This window comes from Marmota flaviventris, chromosome 1 (assembly GCF_047511675.1).
Source record: "Marmota flaviventris isolate mMarFla1 chromosome 1, mMarFla1.hap1, whole genome shotgun sequence".
NCBI classification, from domain to species: Eukaryota; Metazoa; Chordata; class Mammalia; order Rodentia; family Sciuridae; genus Marmota; species Marmota flaviventris.
Window position 1 is genome coordinate 59,874,527 of NC_092498.1, and position 18,783 is coordinate 59,893,309.

Genomic DNA, 18,783 nt, shown 5'->3' on the forward strand with positions numbered 1-18,783 from the left:
TGGATACTAGTCAGAAAGCCGAACCATCTCTCCTAGAATTTGTTACCATTTAAGGTGGCAGAGCTAGCTATTTTTAAGAACAGGTAGAATTGCTGTCAGTACAAATAGAATTCAGTCCTGCCTGGAGACCAGCAAATGGCTTGTTAAAACCCTCACAAGCCCTAGATTTTGAGATCTTCTCCTAGGATCTTATTTTTCAACTGATGGATAGATAATGAAGGCCAGTTTAATCAAGAGAATTCTACTCAGAGGGGAAAAAAATCAGTATTTTTTTCTTTCAGTCTAAACTTGTTTTAAACTCACCACTGAGATCTATAAAAAGAAAGCTTAGCTATTTCTGTGCTCTGTAAGCACTCTTTCAGCTGAGAAAATAATGAAATTAAAACAATTGGTGGTTGTTCATTAGTATTGAAAATATGAATGTTTGACATTTCGTGAAAGGGTAAGAAGAACATAAGGCAGTTGATATTTAAATTGTTTAAAATTTCCAAGTATTCCTGCCAAGAAGGAAAGAAAGAACTCTTGCCTTTTAGGTATAGATGGGCAGATTGTTCACTGAACTACTTGAGATAGGGAGGGGATGGTGAATGGTAATTTATAGTGAACAAGAACATCCAAAATGTCCAAAATGCACATTTACAGAAATGCGTAGTGTGGATTCTTTTTAATTTGTGACATATGATGCTTTAGTTTGAGCCAACTCCCTTGCATTTTCAAATATCAGCTCAAGAATTAACAAGCTTTCTCACACACACACACACACACACACACACACACACACACACACACACAAACGATACCAAAGGAAATACCAGGCAAGAGTTACAGGCCATGTATTTTCATTGGCTTAACATGCTTAGTGTGACATGATAAGTCACTCAACACCCTCCCCCTGGAAAAAAAAGTAGATATTTCCATCCCCAGATTAAAAAAAAAAAAAAAAACAACTAAGCCAGTGAGAGAAAACTATTCATCCAAATATACAGATGACATTTGTCAGGCCAGTATAATAAACTCTCATGTTTTTCACTTTCTAAATAATAAAAGCCCAAATAACTAGCACCCCTTCACCCCAGCCCCTTTAGGAACTTCTGAATCATTGGCAGCTACTAAGAACAACATCTTGTTCAGATACTCTTGAAAAAGAATTTATAACTCAATCGATTTTCTACTGTTTTCACGATAAGCCCTTTAATAAATACTGATGGTCAGTATAATTACCTGGTTGGTTCATAATTATGCTACCATAGTCATAGTTTTTGGATTCCTTTCATTAACAACCTATTGATAAATAGAATACATAGGTTACATAGGAAAGAATATGTAACTTATTTAAATAAGCTAAGTAAATGATAAAGTAACTAGACACAAAATGGATGTAATTTATCTTTCTAAAAACTTCATGTGAAAAGGTTTTTCAATACTCTCTTCAACATTTTCCTCGCCTTGACTTTGGGGGTTTCCCTGATTCCTAGTAATTCCTAAAACATTAACAGTAAATACATCATGGCTCTCATACTAAATCTGATGTATTTAAAAAAAAATTTTTTTTTAGTTGTTGATGGAATTTATTGTCTTTATTTTTATGTAGTGCTGGGGATTAAACCCAGTGCCTCATGCATGCTAGGCGAGCATACTACCACTGAGCCACAACCCCAGCCCCTAAATATGACATATTCTGACAAGTCTCAGCTGGGGAAAGAAGGCCATGGTCAGTCAGTGCTGTTGTCACAGTGTGGACATGGAGAGTGGGGCCTCACATGCACTCATACACACACGCAGGGCTGTCCTGATGTGATCCCGACCTTAGTGACTGTTCACTCTCCTGTAGCTGGTTCTCACAGTCCCTGCTGTTGCTCACAGGGTTCATTAGTTATTTTTCATTCTTGGTCCAATAATGACAGCAAAGTAGAAACCAAGAAGCAAACAAATCATGTAAGAAAGAAATGGAAGGATGATTTTAGCAGTGCATTTGGAATTCTAGAGAATATGACAGAGGGGCATGCAGGCAGGTTCCTGAGAACCTAAAAAAATACAGCTGCAACAGATTTTATCTTCTAACCTTTTACTTTTAATTTTTTTTCTTGCTCCCCTTGTAGCAACTAATGTCTTAAGTTTAAAATAGGTTTCTCAGAGTATAATCCTCAAATAACAGAAAGAAAAGCACTTGAGATACTCATTTTAAAAGTAGATTCATCGCTGAAACTAAGGATTCTGAATTCTGCCCACACCTCCACCCCAGCTCCACACTTGAATTTTCCCTAAGTCCTACATGATTCTGATTCAAATTAGAATTTGAGAACAGTTAATCCCCCAAAATGGTACTCAGCTGCAGTTACATGTTAGGATCACCTGAATCTTCTTTTAGTAATCAGTCTGCACTTAAACACTTTCAGGAACCAGGATTGCTTAGCCTCTCTCAGTGACCAGTTCCAATTCTGGAAAGCTTCTACCCTGAAATGGTTATTAGGTTGGTTCAGAAACCTTCCTCCTTGCAACTTCTACCCATTCATGCTGATCCTACTCCTTATAGTGAAGGATTTCTCTCACCTGTGGCAATCTATTGGGCTCCCGCATTGCTTCTACACTCACAGACCCTAAAATCCAAAAACCTTCAATTGACATAGCTTCAATTAAGACTATTTTACTGCAGGAAGCAAGTAAATCCTAAGGAGCTTTGATATTAAAGCACCCCTTGGTCCAGAAAGCTGAACATTTTTATATTTAAATTTTAATGTGAGTTTAAAAGGTTAGGAATTAATATATACCAAGAAGTACATACAAAAATATTTTGTTGGGGTTGGGGATATAGATTAGTTGGTAGAGTACTTGCATAGCACACACAAGGCCCTGGGTACAATCCCCAGCACCACCAAAAAAAAAAAAAAAAAAGTCTTGTTCCAGTAATGCCTTGCAAAAATGAAAATCAAAGGAGAAAAAGGAAAATTAGATAAAGATATTTACTATATCATTTTTTATAAAAGTGAGAAATTGAAGTAATCTGAGTTCTAGGAAACAGGAATATTTAAATAATTAGTCCAGAGGTACTGACTCTAGAGTCAATTTGAATGTCAGTCTAGCCTTGACTACCTGGGAAAATGCTTAACTTTTCAGTTTCTTCATTTATACGATGAAGATAAAAATTGCTTAGCAAGGTTGTGAAGATTAGAAATGATATATGTAAAATGCCTGGAATATAGTAGGTTCAATATGTGATAAATTATATTTAGGATTGTTTTATTATAGTATATATGCCCTAGAAAACCTTGAAAATAGCTATTAAATCATTAATTATGAAGTCTATTTAGCAACTTGAGAAAATAATAACTGTTAAGCAAAACTGGATTTAACTATACATATACATTTAATATAATCTTATTTTAAAATGGAGAAAATTAAAATGACCATCCATGGTGTGATAGGGGTAGGATTATGATCTTTCTCTCCTTATAAAAATACTTATCTTTTAAAGGAAATAGAAGTCAGTATCTCTTAATAAAAAGAAATTGCATAATAGAGATTTAATTAGCTTAAAATGTTCTATAAGAATTAGCCATATATATTTGTTTAAAGAAAAGACAACTTTATTTATTTACTTATTAATTAATTAATTCATTCTTTTATTCATACCAGGGATTGAATCCAGGGTGCTTAACCACTGAGCCACATCTTCAGCCCCTTTTAAAAAATATTTTATTTAGATACAGGGTTTCACTAAGCTTATTAGGGTCTTGCTAAGTTGATGAGGCTGGCTTTGAACTCATGAAGACCATTTTATTTAAAGACTACAAGTCCTATCTTATGGGATAGCTTCATGTTACCATTTTGAAAATCAAAGGCAATCAGGTTGCCTTTATAACCAAAAGATGGCAGCACATTACCACCCCCTGGTGGCAACATGGCTAAGTGTAGGATCAATATATGGGAATTAAAATATCACCAATTTTTCAAACTCTAAAAGGAAAGGTGTTAAATTAAATTAAATATCATCAGCTCTGAAAATTCAGTTTCAGTTTTTGACCCAGAAAGTTAACTTATATTAAATTCAGTATGAAATATATTGTGGCCCTATCCTTAATCTACATTATTATAAACGAAATTTTATAAAAATGAAAGCCAGTGTGCATGCACATGCTTTAGCTCCCTGTTTCCAGATATACTGACTAGTGGATATAACCAGTGGGTCCTTGGTAAAACCAGCAGACCTAATTCTCCATGCATTCCCAATTTTTATTTTATAGCTGTTCTATATTTTAAAGGTTGTGTTAATCAGATATAGAAAACCTTAAGACTTTTTTGGCACTTAATAGTTAATCATTGAATGCAGAATAACAAGAAAAATGGAAATTACCACCCTTAGACCTCGTCAGGAAGTCCAGTGGACAAAAATGAATTCAAAATGTGGTTATTGGAAGAAAAAATAAACAAGTGATCATATCCAACCCACTAATATTTATTTTGTTTAGAACATTCAGGCTAACTCTATTTGAAGCAATTTCTAAAATCTCATTTTGGCATTATGCCACATATGCCTAAGAGTTAAAATAAAAATAAAACATAAGTGTTCTCTTTTTTATTATTCTCATTGAGTGAAATAAAGCACATTTTCCCATTTACTGTCTGTACTTCCTAATAGTTTGTTTCTTTTGTTAATCTCAACTTGTAGTGATGACTGGTTTTCAGAAAAAAGCCTGGCATTTCTTTTTACGAATGGGAGTTATATCTTAGTGATAGATGATATTTAATTTAATTATGCCCTTGCTAACCTTCTGTCTTCTACATTTGTCTGTTTCTGGTAGAGAACTGTTGAAGTCACCCACTACAATTATATATTCTTCTATTTCTATAGTTCATCATTTAGGCCTTTTGTATTTTTGCCCTCTGTTGATAGGGCGGATGCCTGTAAGGGATCATTATGTTCTCTTGAATAATTTACTTCTGTGTTCTTGTGAGATGACCCTCCTTAGCCCTACTCACTTTCCTTGCTCTGTACTCTGCTCTGTCTGGAATTAATACAAGTGAGTATCCCTTTTTCTAAGTGCTTAGAACCAGATGTGTTTTAGAGTTCAGAGATTTTTGGATTTTAGAATATTTGCATAGACTTTACTGATTGAGCTCCCTAATCCAAAAGTTTGGAATCAGAAATTCTGAATATCATATCAGCACTGAAAAAATTTCCAATTTAGGAACATTTTAGATTATTAGATTTTCAAATTTGGAATGCTCAACCTGTACAGGGACTCCTGTTTTCTTTTGATTAAGATAGTATATCTTTATCCATCCATTTTATTTATATACATATACACACACATATGTATTTAAAATGAGTCTCATACAGACAACGTATATTTGAGCCTTTTTTCTTCCAACTTGCAGTCTTTTAATTGATATTTACCATGATTATTGATGTATTTGCATCAACATTTACCATATTTGTCTCTGTATTCTATTTGTCATCCTTATCCTTTGTTTCTTCTATTTGTCATCCACTTTTTTTTCTGCCTTTGGGGCTTTGAGAATTTTACTCGATCCCCTTTTACCCTTCCTTAGCAATATCCACTGTACTTCTTTTTTTAGTGGTTGGCCTTGAGTTTGGAATATACATTTACAGCTACCCAAGATTGCTTTCCATTTATACTACATCACTTCAAATACCTTATAATAATCTAACTCTTCACTCTTATCCTTTGTGTCATCATTATTTCCTATATATAAGCATAATAAATTCATGCTTATTTTTATAAGCATACATCATTGAATACAGTTGGTATTATAATTTTGAACAAATTATATCAATCGATAATGAGAAAATTGTTTTTGTTTTGTCTAAACTTACTCTCTGATGCTCTTCCTGTATATAGATCCAAGTTTCTAATCTATATCATTTTCCCACTAATGAGCTTCTTTGAACATTTCTTGCAAGGCAGGTCCAATGGCAACAAATTCTTTGTATTTTTTTTGTGACTGAAAGAGCCTTTATTCCTCCCTAACTTTTGAAGAGTAATTTCACATCGGTTTTTCCTGCCAACACTTTAAATATTTCACTCTGGTGTCTTTTTTTTTGCATGGTTTCTGAGAAAAAGTCAGATATAGTTCTTTGCTCGTCTGTAAATATGGTGTTTTTCCTCTAACTTCTTTCAGCATTTTTTCTTTTGTCTTTTATTTTCTGTAATTTATATATGATAGTCCTAGGTGTAACTTTTTTGAGCATTTATCTTGCTTGGTATACTTTGAGCTTCCTAGATCTATAATTTGCTGTCTGACGTTAATGTGAAGGAAGTTATTATTGCTTCAAATATTTCTTTTGCTTTTTTCTCTTTTCTGTCTGGAAATAGGTGCATGTTTTGCCTTTTGTAACTGTCCCAAAGTTCTTGGATATTCTGGGGTGGTTTTGTTTGTTTTTCTCTTTGCTTTTCAGTTTTGAAGGTTTCTATTGAAATAACTTCAAGAATGGAGATTCTTTATTTACCTGTGTCCATTCTACTAATAGTCTATCCAGAGGCATCCACCTAGCATTTCTTTATTTTTTCTTAGAATTTCCATCTCTCTGCTTATGCTGCCCATATTCTTGCTTGCTGCATTTCTAACATATAACATAACTGTTTTAAGTTCCTAGTCTGATAAATTCAAACATCCTTGCCATACCTTGTTCTAATGCTTGCTCTGTCTCTTCAAATGGGGCTTTTTGCCATTTACTATGCTCTGCAGTTTTGTCTTGATAGCCAGACATAATACACGGTGTAGAAAGCACTGCTGTAATTAGGGCTGCCGTGGTGATGAGGTGTGGCCCGGGGATGCACTCTATAGTCCTGAGTGTGGGTTTCAGTCTTTTAGTGAGCCTGTGCCTCTGGACTCCGAACTGCTTGACTGCTTTTTCCACCCACCCCAAGCCCCTGAGACAGGATGGCTGGAGTGGGTTCTAGCTGGGGTCTAGTTCTTATCATCGTCTCGATGGCAAAATGTGTGACTTATGCAGTCGAGGGGAGAAATAAAGAATGTTCACATGCTTCTGCCTTTGTCAATGCTTTATTCACCTAAATCACTCAATACAGTTTCACTCTATGAGTTCTTAATCAAGAAAATGACAATCCTTAATGCTAGGAACTGCAATGACATAATCAATTAACAGCAAACAATTCTAGATTAATTAATTCACAGCAAACAATTCCAGATTATTTCTAAGCACTGCAAATATACCTAATCATGATAGGCTAATGACAGACATTCCCTCTGTGTGCTAAGCTCAAGTGCCAGATCTAAAGTCTCAAGCCTTAGGCTTTAAGTCCATCAGATGCACACTCAGACTGTGGTGATCAGGTCAGGAACCAAGGCAGGCTTCTTCTGGGGTGGAGCACTGGCTGAGGAGGTGGTCATAGGGAGAAGTCCTTTTCTCACCAGAGTCAAGAGGCTGCTGTAGAGTTTGAGAGCAGCGAGAACAACACAGAGGATCAGGCAGATGAGGAAAGTTGGGATGTTAGTTCAGGTCCCCATTAGGCTTTCAGGCTTGTGTGCATCAGTGTCGGCTGGCTGAATGTTCATTTGCTCCATTACTTATAACAAATTTGGGGGCTTTTGACCTCCCTTTCAATCCCTATCAGCTGCAACCAGGTCTCTCAGTTATGTCATTTACCCTGGTGTTAAAACATCTGATCTGGTGGTCCCCATCCTGATATTCTCACCTTTCCCCCTTATCGGTGAGGACAGCATGCCAGAGATTTCACTCTGAGTTTGTCAAGGTGGGGAGAAGTGCCTTGTTTGTGCCTGAGGGTCATACTGGAGGGCTCCATTAGGTAGGTGTGCCTGATGAGACTACAGGTTTCAAACTGGAGTTTTAAAATGGAGTTGCTTAGGCTAGACCTAAGGCCCTCCTTACAGTCTTCCATGTGGACTACTAGAGCCAACTAGTCAGTAATTTTATTTTTCCAAGGTGAGTGAAGCTCTAATGAAACCTCAATGGTTAGTCTCTCCTGAGGACAGGCCTAGGGGATTTTATCCTATATTCACCCCGAGGATCAGGTCAAGCTCATGAGGCAAAGCTCACAAACTCTGCCCCCTGGAGGTTTTGACTCTCAGACATCCACACTGAGCCTCCAGCAATGCCTCAGTTACAATTTAGATTTTTCTATCAACACTTGTGATTCTCTGTATTCCTCTATCTATCCCTCCAATTTTAGTGGCGGTGGTTTACCCTGTGACCTCATTTTCTTATGGATATATTTCTCAGTTCACTTGGCATTTTACTTATTGCTAGAAAGGAGTGGCAAGTGAACTCCTTGCATATAGGAATGGAAATCAGAATAGTTTTAGAATAGTTTGCTTTTTTTTTTTTTCTTAAACTAGTTTCTCCTCATCTTCTGTGTATGTAAATTCTGGAATCCCAGAAATCAGTCCTCAGCCCTCTTTCTATACCTTCTCCCAGAGTGGCCTTAAACATGGGTTCTGGCTCTAGGAACTGTAGAATAATTCCACTGTGTCCAGTCTCTTCTACTAAACATAACTATGAAACTGGGTGAAACACATGTAGCATATATTTTCCTCTGAAAAGTAAATAACAGCAGGCATATTGAGGGAAATGATCCTGAAGTGGTGGTGAATTTGCCATTTTTCCCCTCTGATATCTCTTAGCCTGAATGTTACAGCTAAAATCCAGAAGTGGACATTGACCTGGGCAGACAGAACCCCAGAAAAAACTAGTTCTGGTTCAAAGATTATGAAAGGAACTCATAATGCTCAGAATGCAGACCCCGATTTTGGTTTTTTCTCCCCTACATTCTCTCACTCTTCAGCTCCCAAGCAACACTGAGGCAGCAACGACAGAGGCCACTTGCAGTGGAAGACCACAGGAGCCAAGATTCTAAGGAGAGGCAAACTTCACTATTTTAGAGCTATGATTCCCAAAAGAATAGGAAGATTCCCTTTGCTTATTTTTTCATTTTCTCTCTGTCATCCCACTGCTTATCTCCAGATATAAGTTCAGTTGCCAAAGTAGCACAGGGCAACTAAATCTCCATTTTTCTGGCTGAAGGTTAAAAAGGAAGAAGATCAGAAGATCCAAGTCTCTAGGAAGTACTGAAGGGATCTCAGAGGAAGAAGAGCTTGTACGTGTGAACTCATTCATGTGTTCATGAACTTCTGGGCTCACCCTCAAGCTGAGCATTTGTGTATCTGACCCTAAACAGCTTACTGAAGTCTTTGAGGACTGAAATAAGGGAGTTCATTTCCCATATCCCAAACCTGTCCAGGGGGGCACACATAAAGGAAAAATCTGAATAGTACTGCAAAGGTGATGAAAACTGAACTGAAAAAAATGAGAGCCCCCAGAATCTTGACTGGACCTTTGACACAAACCTAACTAGGTCTGGAAACCAAAAATATCAATAGTTGTCATAGAATTTAAGTAAAATCTGGAATCTCATAGAATGTTCAAAATGTTCAGGCTATAATACAAAAGTTGTCATATATAAATAATCAGGAAAATATCAGCTTCCATGAGAAAAGACAAAAAGTAGATATCATTATTGAGATGAGAAAAGTGTTTGAGTTATGTGACAAAGAACTTAAAGCAGCTATTATATGCATACTCCACTGTCACAAGCAGTTACTATAGACTCAGTCTGAGGTGCAGTTAGATTCAATAAAATCTATTTTTATTAATGCTCATCACATTTCAAACACACATCCTAAGTCCTGAGTCTACACCCAAGGGTCCCAGATGCTCACCCGTGACATGTCTTAAGTCTGGGTCGCTGGAACTGGATCTGTGCCAGAGGAGTCTAGTGCAGGGGGGACAACAGCGATGGAAGTATCAGTCTTTCTGTCCTGATCCTGTTAGTCCCATCGCTCCCCAGAAGTCTGGGGTTTTTAAGTCCTAGTTCAGTTGTGCTTATAGCTGATAACTGGGTAAGGTCTGGGGTGTACATCCCGGGTGTAGACTCTTACATCACTAACTTAAGACTATTTGGGTTCTGCAGTTTATCTAAGTATTGCAGTTCACAGTACATCATGGGCACATTGCTTATAGTCACTTATTTATTCAACACACACACTAATTAATATAATAAACAGTCAATAATCCTATAATATTTATGGTGCTTATATCATCCACAAACAATTCCAAACAACTTTGTAACAGTGGAAAAAATAGTCTCAGAAAATAAAACATGCCGCAGTCTGGCTGGGCACAAAATCACGAGCCACCACACAGCTTGTAGATTCAAACAGCAACTCTTTATTCCCGAACTCACACCAGCCGTCTACAATCACGTTCTGGGGAAATCCATGTTCTCTGCCCAAATCCACACCCACTGGGCTTCTGTCTCCCAAAAAATACTCTCTGAATCCAGTGAGAACTCAAGGGGAACTCAGGCAGCAGGATACGCCCTATTCCCAGCAGGAATAACCTTAAACCTGGAATGCCCTAAACCCGGATTATCCTAAACCGGGAACACCCTAAACCCGGATCCGCCCTGGTCCTTGAGCAAGGTTACCTTAGATGCAATGTCACTGCAAAATGTCCTATTTCCACGAGTCCTTCCACTAAGCAACATGGGGTACGCTGGCAAGGAAATTGTCATACCTACTTGGCTAATGGCTCCCAGCAAAAACATATAAAGAACATTTCCTTGGAAATTTTAGAGCTAAAAGGTACAGTAACTAAAAATTTAACTTAATTGATGGGCTGAATAGAAGATTGGAGATGATAGAAGTTATTTAACTTTGGTAAATAAATAGAAATTATCCATTCTAAGCAACACAGAGAAAAGAGATTGAATAAAAATGAACAGCATTAGGCATGCATGAGACAATACCAAAAAATCTCATGTTATCACAGTTGCAGAGAAAAAAAGTATGAAGTGATGAATAAATATTTGAAGCAATAACCATTGAAAACTTCCCAAATTTGATGACATAAACCCACAGATTTGCGGAGCTTGATGAACCCAATCAGAGTAAGCCTTAAGAAATACTTTCCAAATGCATCTTAATACAACTTCTGAAAGCTAAAGACAAAAAAAAAAAAAAAAAAAAAACTTGACAGGAGCAAGGCGTGGAGAAGCTTCAAGAATGATTCACACTCATAATTTTGAAAAGTGACCCAAGTGCCATGGACTGAGAGGAAGAATAGAAAAACAGATCTCAGGGGGGAAGATAATGAGTTGTAATTTGAGGGGATAAGAAGTCAGACTTCAGCTGGGCTGTTTAGTAGTAACACATTTTCAAATGTCAGTGGAATCACTAAACTCTGTTTCTAGCTCCCAGCAGTCCAGTGCAAGTCACATCCCCTCCATCTTTTAGCTTTGGCAACTGGATCCCGGGCCTTCCCAGTTCAGTGTGGCTGGGAAGACGAATGGTCTTTACTCCCATTCATTGCCAAGAATTAGTCGCCATCCAAATGCAAGGAAGGCTATACAATGTAGACTTCTTGTGTATCCGGGGAGGGAAAATGGCATAACGAATTCATGGCAATGTGTTTGTCACAGGGGTCGAAGGCAGATTCTTATGAACCAAACACCCATGAGATAAAAGTACAAGGTATGCACACAGGGTCTTCCTGTGAATTCATATTGGAGTTCCTAATAGTTTGGAAGGGAAATAAAAGAGGATTGTTCTCAAGTTTCCACATGTAATACTCCTTTACACTTGCCTCCTGGCCTATCTGTCCTTCACCTGAAACATCCATTGAATCCCTTGGATATCCACCACCCAACCACATCTGCAACTATGTTCCCCTCTAATATTATCCCTCAGGAATTCAGTCATCACATAAAACTAAAGTGAGTTCTTGAAATAACCCTTCTTCACATCTCTGAAAACAACTGTGTAGTCTTCCCTTCCATGACTTACACCAGTTTTTTTCTCCAATCTGGATATAGAACAATGTGATGCAATAGGCCATTCTGAGGAAGTTATATTTCCATATGCATAGGCTTCTCATTTAGCATATAAATTATGCTATTTCAAATAATAAAACAAGGAATAAAACTAACTTCAGTCATTCTATGGATTCATGTGAATATTCATTGTGTGCCAACTACATGCAAATGCTTTTTTAAAAAATTTTTTTAGTTGTAGATGGACACAATACCTTTATTTTATTTATTTATTTTTATGTGGTGCTGAGGATCGAACCCAGTGCCTCACATGTGCTAGGTGAGCGCTCTACCACTGAGCCACAACCAGAGCCCCATGCAAATGCTTTTTGAATCATGGCAATACAGTGGTAAACAGGACAAAGTCCCTGCTCTCATGGAGCTAGGTTTTCTGCTGGCCAAACTGACAAATACATAATGTAGTTTCAGGTTGTGATGGATAGTATATAGAAATTATAGAAGGACAAGGAAAGAGTGATGTAGAATGCTGTTTTAGATAGGATGATCCAGTGCCTCTGCAAGAAGGTGACGCCAGGTAAAGCTCTACATGAAGTGAAGAGTGGCCTGTGCAGAGATCTGTGGAAAGAGCAAGCCAATTGCAAGGATCAGAAAAGGCAAAAGTCTTGGGGTAGGAACAAGTTTGGCAAGAAGGCCAGTGTGACCAGAGCTAGAGGGTAGCAGGCAGTAAGACTGGAGAGACAATGTATGCAGGGCCAACTGGGCTTCCCTATGGTGCTGGGTGGTAATTCACTTTCATGAGCAAGGTTGGAGGCAGGCAAGGAGGGCCAGTTAGAAGGCTGTGTCAGTAACCCAGGTAGGCACTAGTCCTCCATTGCAAGTAGTATAAAGAAGGCCCAGAGCCTGCCTGGAAGGAGCCTGAGTCTAGAGGGAAGGCTGTGCTCCCTAATAGTTATAACATGCTAAGAGGACTTCTCCACTGGGTGTGTGTACTCAGTGTTGTAGGGATGCTGAGGAGAAGGAAGTGCCTCAAATGGGCCCAGGAGAGTTGGCAAGCCCATCATAAAGAATGGACATCAGGGTGCTTGCAGATAAACTTGGGAACAGACTATGAGAAGAGAAAATAGAATGTTATAAACACAGAAAGAGCTTGCTCTTTTGTATTTTCTCTAACTTGATTTCTTTTTTCTTGACAGTTTAAGAGAAGAAAAGGACCTCATGTTAAAGGAATTTGAGAAGATACCTAAGCCAGGAGTAAGTATAGATGATTTAGAGTTTGTCAAATGCAGCTAGATTCAAACATCCTTTTATAAGAATCTTCATCACAATAAACATACCCTGAAACATTTGAAGACTGAAAAGTCATGACTATTGAAGGTGTGGAAGACAGTATCTATGAAACTGTAAATATGAGTGGTGTCTATCATAGGCTTTAGCTATTTTGCATCTAATCATTTAGTTCAACAATATCTGCTTTATTTTTGTTTCCAAAAAACAAGGAAGGTTTTATGTTGAGCACTTAAAAATATTATTTTTGCTATAGCTCATACCCTACCTAGCTTTCTTAACTCCTCAAGTTATTACAATAACATTTTTTAATAAAGAAGATGTATTACTTATCTATTCCTGCATAGCAGACCATCCCCAAGCTTAGTGGCTTAAAACAACAATAATTCCTTACTTTCTACAGTTCTGAATTCTTCAGGTCTGCGCTGGCTCATTTGGGGCTTGTGTATGTCAACCCTGCACCAGGCTAGTTGGTCTAAGGTCATAGTCACTAGTTGATCCCATGATAGTAGAAGAGTTTCCAGCCTCAGGAGAGGGCAAATTCCAACATGCAAGAACATTTTGAGCCTCTGTTTAAACCATTTTGCGTAATACCTCAGTAGTCAAAGCAATTCACATGGCCAATTCTGGAATCAAGATATAGAACAATAGGCCTTTCCTTTTAATAGAAGAATGGCAAATATATATTACAGAGAGGCATGTACACCCTGAGGAATATGAGGAATTTGTGACCATTTTTTTCTACCTTAGATAATAAGTAGAAAGATCATCATGCATCAAATATTGCATTTGCTTTCTGAATGGTTATATTTTAAAATTATGTTGATGATTTAATTCCATGGCTAGCCCACAAAAACCTATTTAGCATTTAGTAAAATACTGTTAATTGTACATAAATACATCTAACCACTGTTTGCAACACAGATTTTATAAGAAAAAGCATTTTGAATTTTAGTTTCAGGTTGTAGATTACCAATTTTACTCTTTCCTGGCAGCAGTGGAAGGAGGGACCTACTCAGAAATCCCAGAGCAGGTTAAACAGACCCATCTACTTAGACATTAGTATCATGTATCATTTCTGAGTATAAGAAGGCTTTTTTTCTCATAAGTCAAGCATTATCTGGATAATAAGCCATGGGAAATGCAATCTATTCTGAGTCTGGGGTAGAGGACATTTGGGGAAAACATAGAAGCTAAAGAAATAATAGTAATGAGAAAGTGGGACAGTTAAGAAATGGAACGAGTTGGACATCTCAAATATGAACCCTTTCATCTTCAGTTCCCATGTGTGACTCCAGTTAACCATAAGCCAGATATTCAAAGATTATTTGCAGCTGATTTTGTCAAATCCCAAAGCTACTAGAAAACATAATGGACATTGTCATTAATGTTTTTTGGTATGAAATAAAAATTGACTCAGAAAAGGGAAACATTTAAAAACTGAAGCATTAGTTTAAAAAATTCAAATAAAATGTTTAATTAAGCATGCAGTATAATTGTCATGTCCTTGTTGAAGACAAGCATAAGTCTTGTCTTCAGAAAGCATAAGTTACATTTAACTCTGTAAGAAAACATTCATGCACTTCAAAATAAATATAATCAAAAAGATAAAATTCTGTTTCATTCCATTTTTACATAGATAAATGTTTGCTCAGACTATATAACCTGATAATTTTCATGACTTTTTAAAGGAAATGGAGAAGAAGATGAGAATACTCAGAGACAGCACTGAAGAATTACGTAAAGAAATAATGCAGAAAAAATTAGAAATTAAAAATTTGCGGGAAGATTTGACATTTAAGCAAAAGCAATTAGTAAAGGAACAGAAGGAACTAGAAGAATTGCTGGAACACCAGGTTGTCCTAAAGGTATGGTGCTTATAGTTTAGGAATATTTGAACACTGTACCTGCAAGGATGTAAAAATACCTTTGTATAAGGTTAACTACATAGGTTTGACAAAAAGGGATACTGTCTCACAAATGTGTGCTTTGGAGGATCCTATCAAACTAAACCTAAGCTCTGAGAATTCACAAAAATACTCTGGAGTGTTTGATAGATACTATTGTTTTAATTTAAAGCCCTGGCTCTGGGAGACAGGCCTCTTTAGACATCATCAAATATTTTTCAATGTTAAAAAAAAAAGTGTCACACTTTTGCTTCCCTGAAGAGCAACCAAATGTCTAACCTCTTGTGTGTATTTGTGTTATCTTATCCTTGTCTATTTAATCCACTTCTTGTCCTCTTACCATAAAAATGATAAGGGGCCTGTATTTATATTTTAGGAGATAATTAACTAAAATTCATATTTTAAGAAAAATGTATGATAGTAAGTTTCAAAAAAATAAATATAACCTAGAGTTGCTTTAAAAATAACTATTTTTAGAGTTATTTTTATAACCATCTGAGACCCATTGACTTAGAGGACAATTCTGGTGTATTTTGACCTCTTTTTCCTTGAGTCTAAGAGCGATTGGTCAACATGTGCCCAGCTGTTGCCTGGAATACAGAAACTAAGCAGAGATGGATTTATCAGGAACCCAGTGAAGCATAAGCTTCAGGCCCCTCACTTATATGAACCTCTTCCAAGGGGCCTGAACCTAATTTACTATTTGCAAGTTTTTACTCTTTTATTTGAAGAGGGTCTCCCAAGTATAAGTTTCAGTCTCACAAAACGCGGACTTGCCCCAGAATTGAGCAAGGTTCCACTGAAAGATGTTCTGCCACAGTGATGTGTTCAACCTCCATGCCTATGTGTGACTGCAGGTCCCAAAGTCCAGTGTGATCCTCAGGCAGGAAAGGGCCCTAATGTAACCCCTGTCATGTACATGTGACTCTTGGGCCTGAAATTTCCATGAATCCACAGACCATAATGGAAAGTGGTATTGGATAAACTTAACTTCTGATCTTAAATTTAACTTCTTGCCATTTATTCTCTATTTAGACTGTGGGGGAAAATGGTTTAACTTCTAGCATGAATCTTAGGCAGGGTTCCATAAAAGCAGTGCCTAAGATATTTAATAACTGAGGGAGAGCTCTCAGAAGGATCCCACAGGAGCAGGATAGAGCTGGGGAAGATACAGGGTCAAAATATGGTTTCTACAGTAAAAGAACTCTTGTCTTAACTTGACCCCATGGAGTTCCCTACATCTTGAATTGTATGGCAGCCGCTTATTGCCCACGGGTAAGGGGTATGGGCTGTTTTACTGACACTTAAGTCATTGGTCACAGCCTGTCCCCATCTCCACCTCACCACCCCCCATACCCTGCTCAGCCAATGGCAATACAATGGAGAGATTAACATGAGCTATTGGCAGGTGTCCACTGCAGCATGTGTGGGAAGAGCACCTCCATAAAGGGAATCTGAGCAGAGCTCCAAAAGTCTTTGTCACATTCATTGACACCCTCTTTAAGACAGTAACAAATACTATCTTATAAGATCAGTGTGATAGCAAGAATTCTACATATTATAGTTCCTTTTTCTATCTCACTTGCTTGTCTTGATTGTTTCTGGTCCAAGACTACATGATATAACATAATTGAATTTCTTTACTAGGATGAAGTGGTCTACCATCAAACTGTTCCTGTACAGATTGTAAAAGAGATTGAAAAAATGGCACGCAGAAAAGTGTAAGATTAATGCTTTTATTTTGAATCTTTCCCGGCCTAACATCCCCCAAGTAATGTGAGCACACTAAATCAAGACAACTAATCACTGGACACATCAAATTAATATCATCATTTAGAAATATCTGCTTTTGGCCCTGTCTCGGTTGTATATATCAAGTTCTTTAAAAGAAAGTTGTACAGCAAATTGCTATCATTCTTATTTATTTATGGGTCAAGATTCTGTTTCCAATTTATAAATAGTTTTTATGGAGAACTTCAATTGACTTTAACAGAGGTAGGGATACATTATTTAAGCTGGTTAGAATTTCATGGTTTAGAATTATGTTATCCAGCCAGCAGCCCAAATGATGGTAACTCTTCACTTCATGAGGATATGATACCCTCAGACATTCAGAACAGATTTGGATTCAGAGGTCGTTGAAGAAATTCTCAGGGTTTCAAAGAACCAAAAAGAATAAAGATTATTATGGAGAAATAATATGATAAATCTGCTGACTGATCTTAAAAGAGGAGGGGGAAATGAAATAGTAATGGTTCCAAAAACCAAGCTCACCAGCACCAAAGTTGAGAAATTCAGGTCAGTTCCAGGAAGCTAGTTAGGATGTGGGTAGAAGTAGAGGAGACAACAGGATCTGGGATCTGGGAGGAAGTAGGGAAGCCTGGCATATTCTGCCTTCGGTAGCACTTGGACACACCTCTGACATCACTGAATTAATGACTAACTCTTTTGACAGGTTTTGAGCATGGGCTTGAAATAAGGTACTCTTGTGTGTGTCACTTACAGAGAAATGGAAAAGATAAATATTATCTTGGAACTTGAAGTCAGAGAGCTAAACGACTCCCTAAAGAAAATTGAAAACAAAATTAGTGCTGTAGTAGAAGAGAAGGAGGATGTAATGAAGGAAGTTGAAGGCAAAAGAACCTTGCTTGAAGTCAAAGAACGAGAATATAACCAACTAGTCAAGCTATTGGAATTAGCCAGAGAGAATGAAGCCACTTCGCTAAGTGAAAAGTTAGTTATATTTATGTGTGTTGTCATCTAAATTTTTTCTTCAATATATAAGCATCGATTCAGAACATACTCTTAAATGGTTTTATGTTGATTAAGTAAGCGTTTTTACTCTTTTTTTCTTTTTATTTGTGTGTGGTACTGGGATTGAATCAGGGGCACTCTGCCACTAAGCTACACCCCAAGTCCTTTTATTTTTTATTTTAAGACAAACTCTTTTTAAATTATTTAGGACATTGCGAAGTTATTGGGGCTGGTCTCAAACTTGCCATCCTCCTGGCTCAGGCTCCAGAGTAGTTGAGATTACAGGCATTAAAAGAATTTTTAATCAGTTTTTACTATTAATTAAAAATGTTATTGGACAGTGGATGTAGCTCAGTGGGAGAGTGCTTACCAAGCATGAACAAGGCCCTGGGTTAAATCCCCAGGACTGAAATAAACTAAAATATAAATTTATTATCAATAAAGCGTTTTGAAGTACCTTTTCCATCTTTTACTCATACTTTTCCTCAATTTTCTGTGACCAAATTTTAAGGACAAAATCCATTGAAGTTTCTGAAATGTACTTCCAGACAATTATATCACTGGTGTGTGCTCTACAGTTCAGAGATTTTACCAACCAATAAATGATGTTTTTGAAGTAATCCTGATTTTTTTTTTCCTAATAGAGACAAATTCATGGTGTGATTCTTTAGAAGAATTTTATTTCCTATTTTTTTTCCAGTGCTGGTGATTAAAGCCAGAACCTCATGCATGCTAGACAAGTACTCTACCACTAAGCTACATCCCCAGCCCCAACTTACCATTTTTAGATAAAATTTTAGAGAAAGTAGGGGCTTCTCTCTCTGATACTCTGTTATTACATTTGGGAGTTTTATAAAACTTTAATTCAAAATGATACAAGTTCACAAACCTGGTAACTTTGAGCATTATTTATAATTTGTGATTCTAACATGAGAATAGTTTTGTTCATATATACTGAGATACTGTCTTGATATATTTTGAAAAATGTGTAAGACAGCTGATAACAG

At 37.1% G+C, this 18,783-nt stretch overlaps 2 protein-coding genes across 5 annotated transcripts in view; one reads left to right on the forward strand and one right to left on the reverse strand.

The window, feature by feature from the left end:
- The window catches only part of Ccdc146 (coiled-coil domain containing 146), a 131,419-nt gene that overhangs the window by 89,536 nt on the left and 23,100 nt on the right, over positions 1-18,783 (forward strand). For all 4 annotated transcript variants that reach the window (XM_071613372.1, XM_071613369.1, XM_071613368.1 and 1 more), the window contains 4 exons: positions 13,025-13,082; positions 14,807-14,983; positions 16,670-16,743; positions 17,528-17,755. In XM_071613372.1, the coding sequence (XP_071469473.1) occupies positions 13,025-13,082; positions 14,807-14,983; positions 16,670-16,743; positions 17,528-17,755 (537 nt within the window). The remainder of the gene's footprint in view (positions 1-13,024; positions 13,083-14,806; positions 14,984-16,669; positions 16,744-17,527; positions 17,756-18,783) is intronic.
- Gsap (gamma-secretase activating protein) overlaps positions 7,008-18,783 on the reverse strand; it is a 132,039-nt gene continuing 120,263 nt past the window's right edge. Inside the window, exon 31 of the mRNA XM_071613387.1 lies at positions 7,008-7,411. Within this exon, the coding sequence (XP_071469488.1) occupies positions 7,401-7,411 (11 nt within the window). The 3' untranslated portion in view covers positions 7,008-7,400. The remainder of the gene's footprint in view (positions 7,412-18,783) is intronic.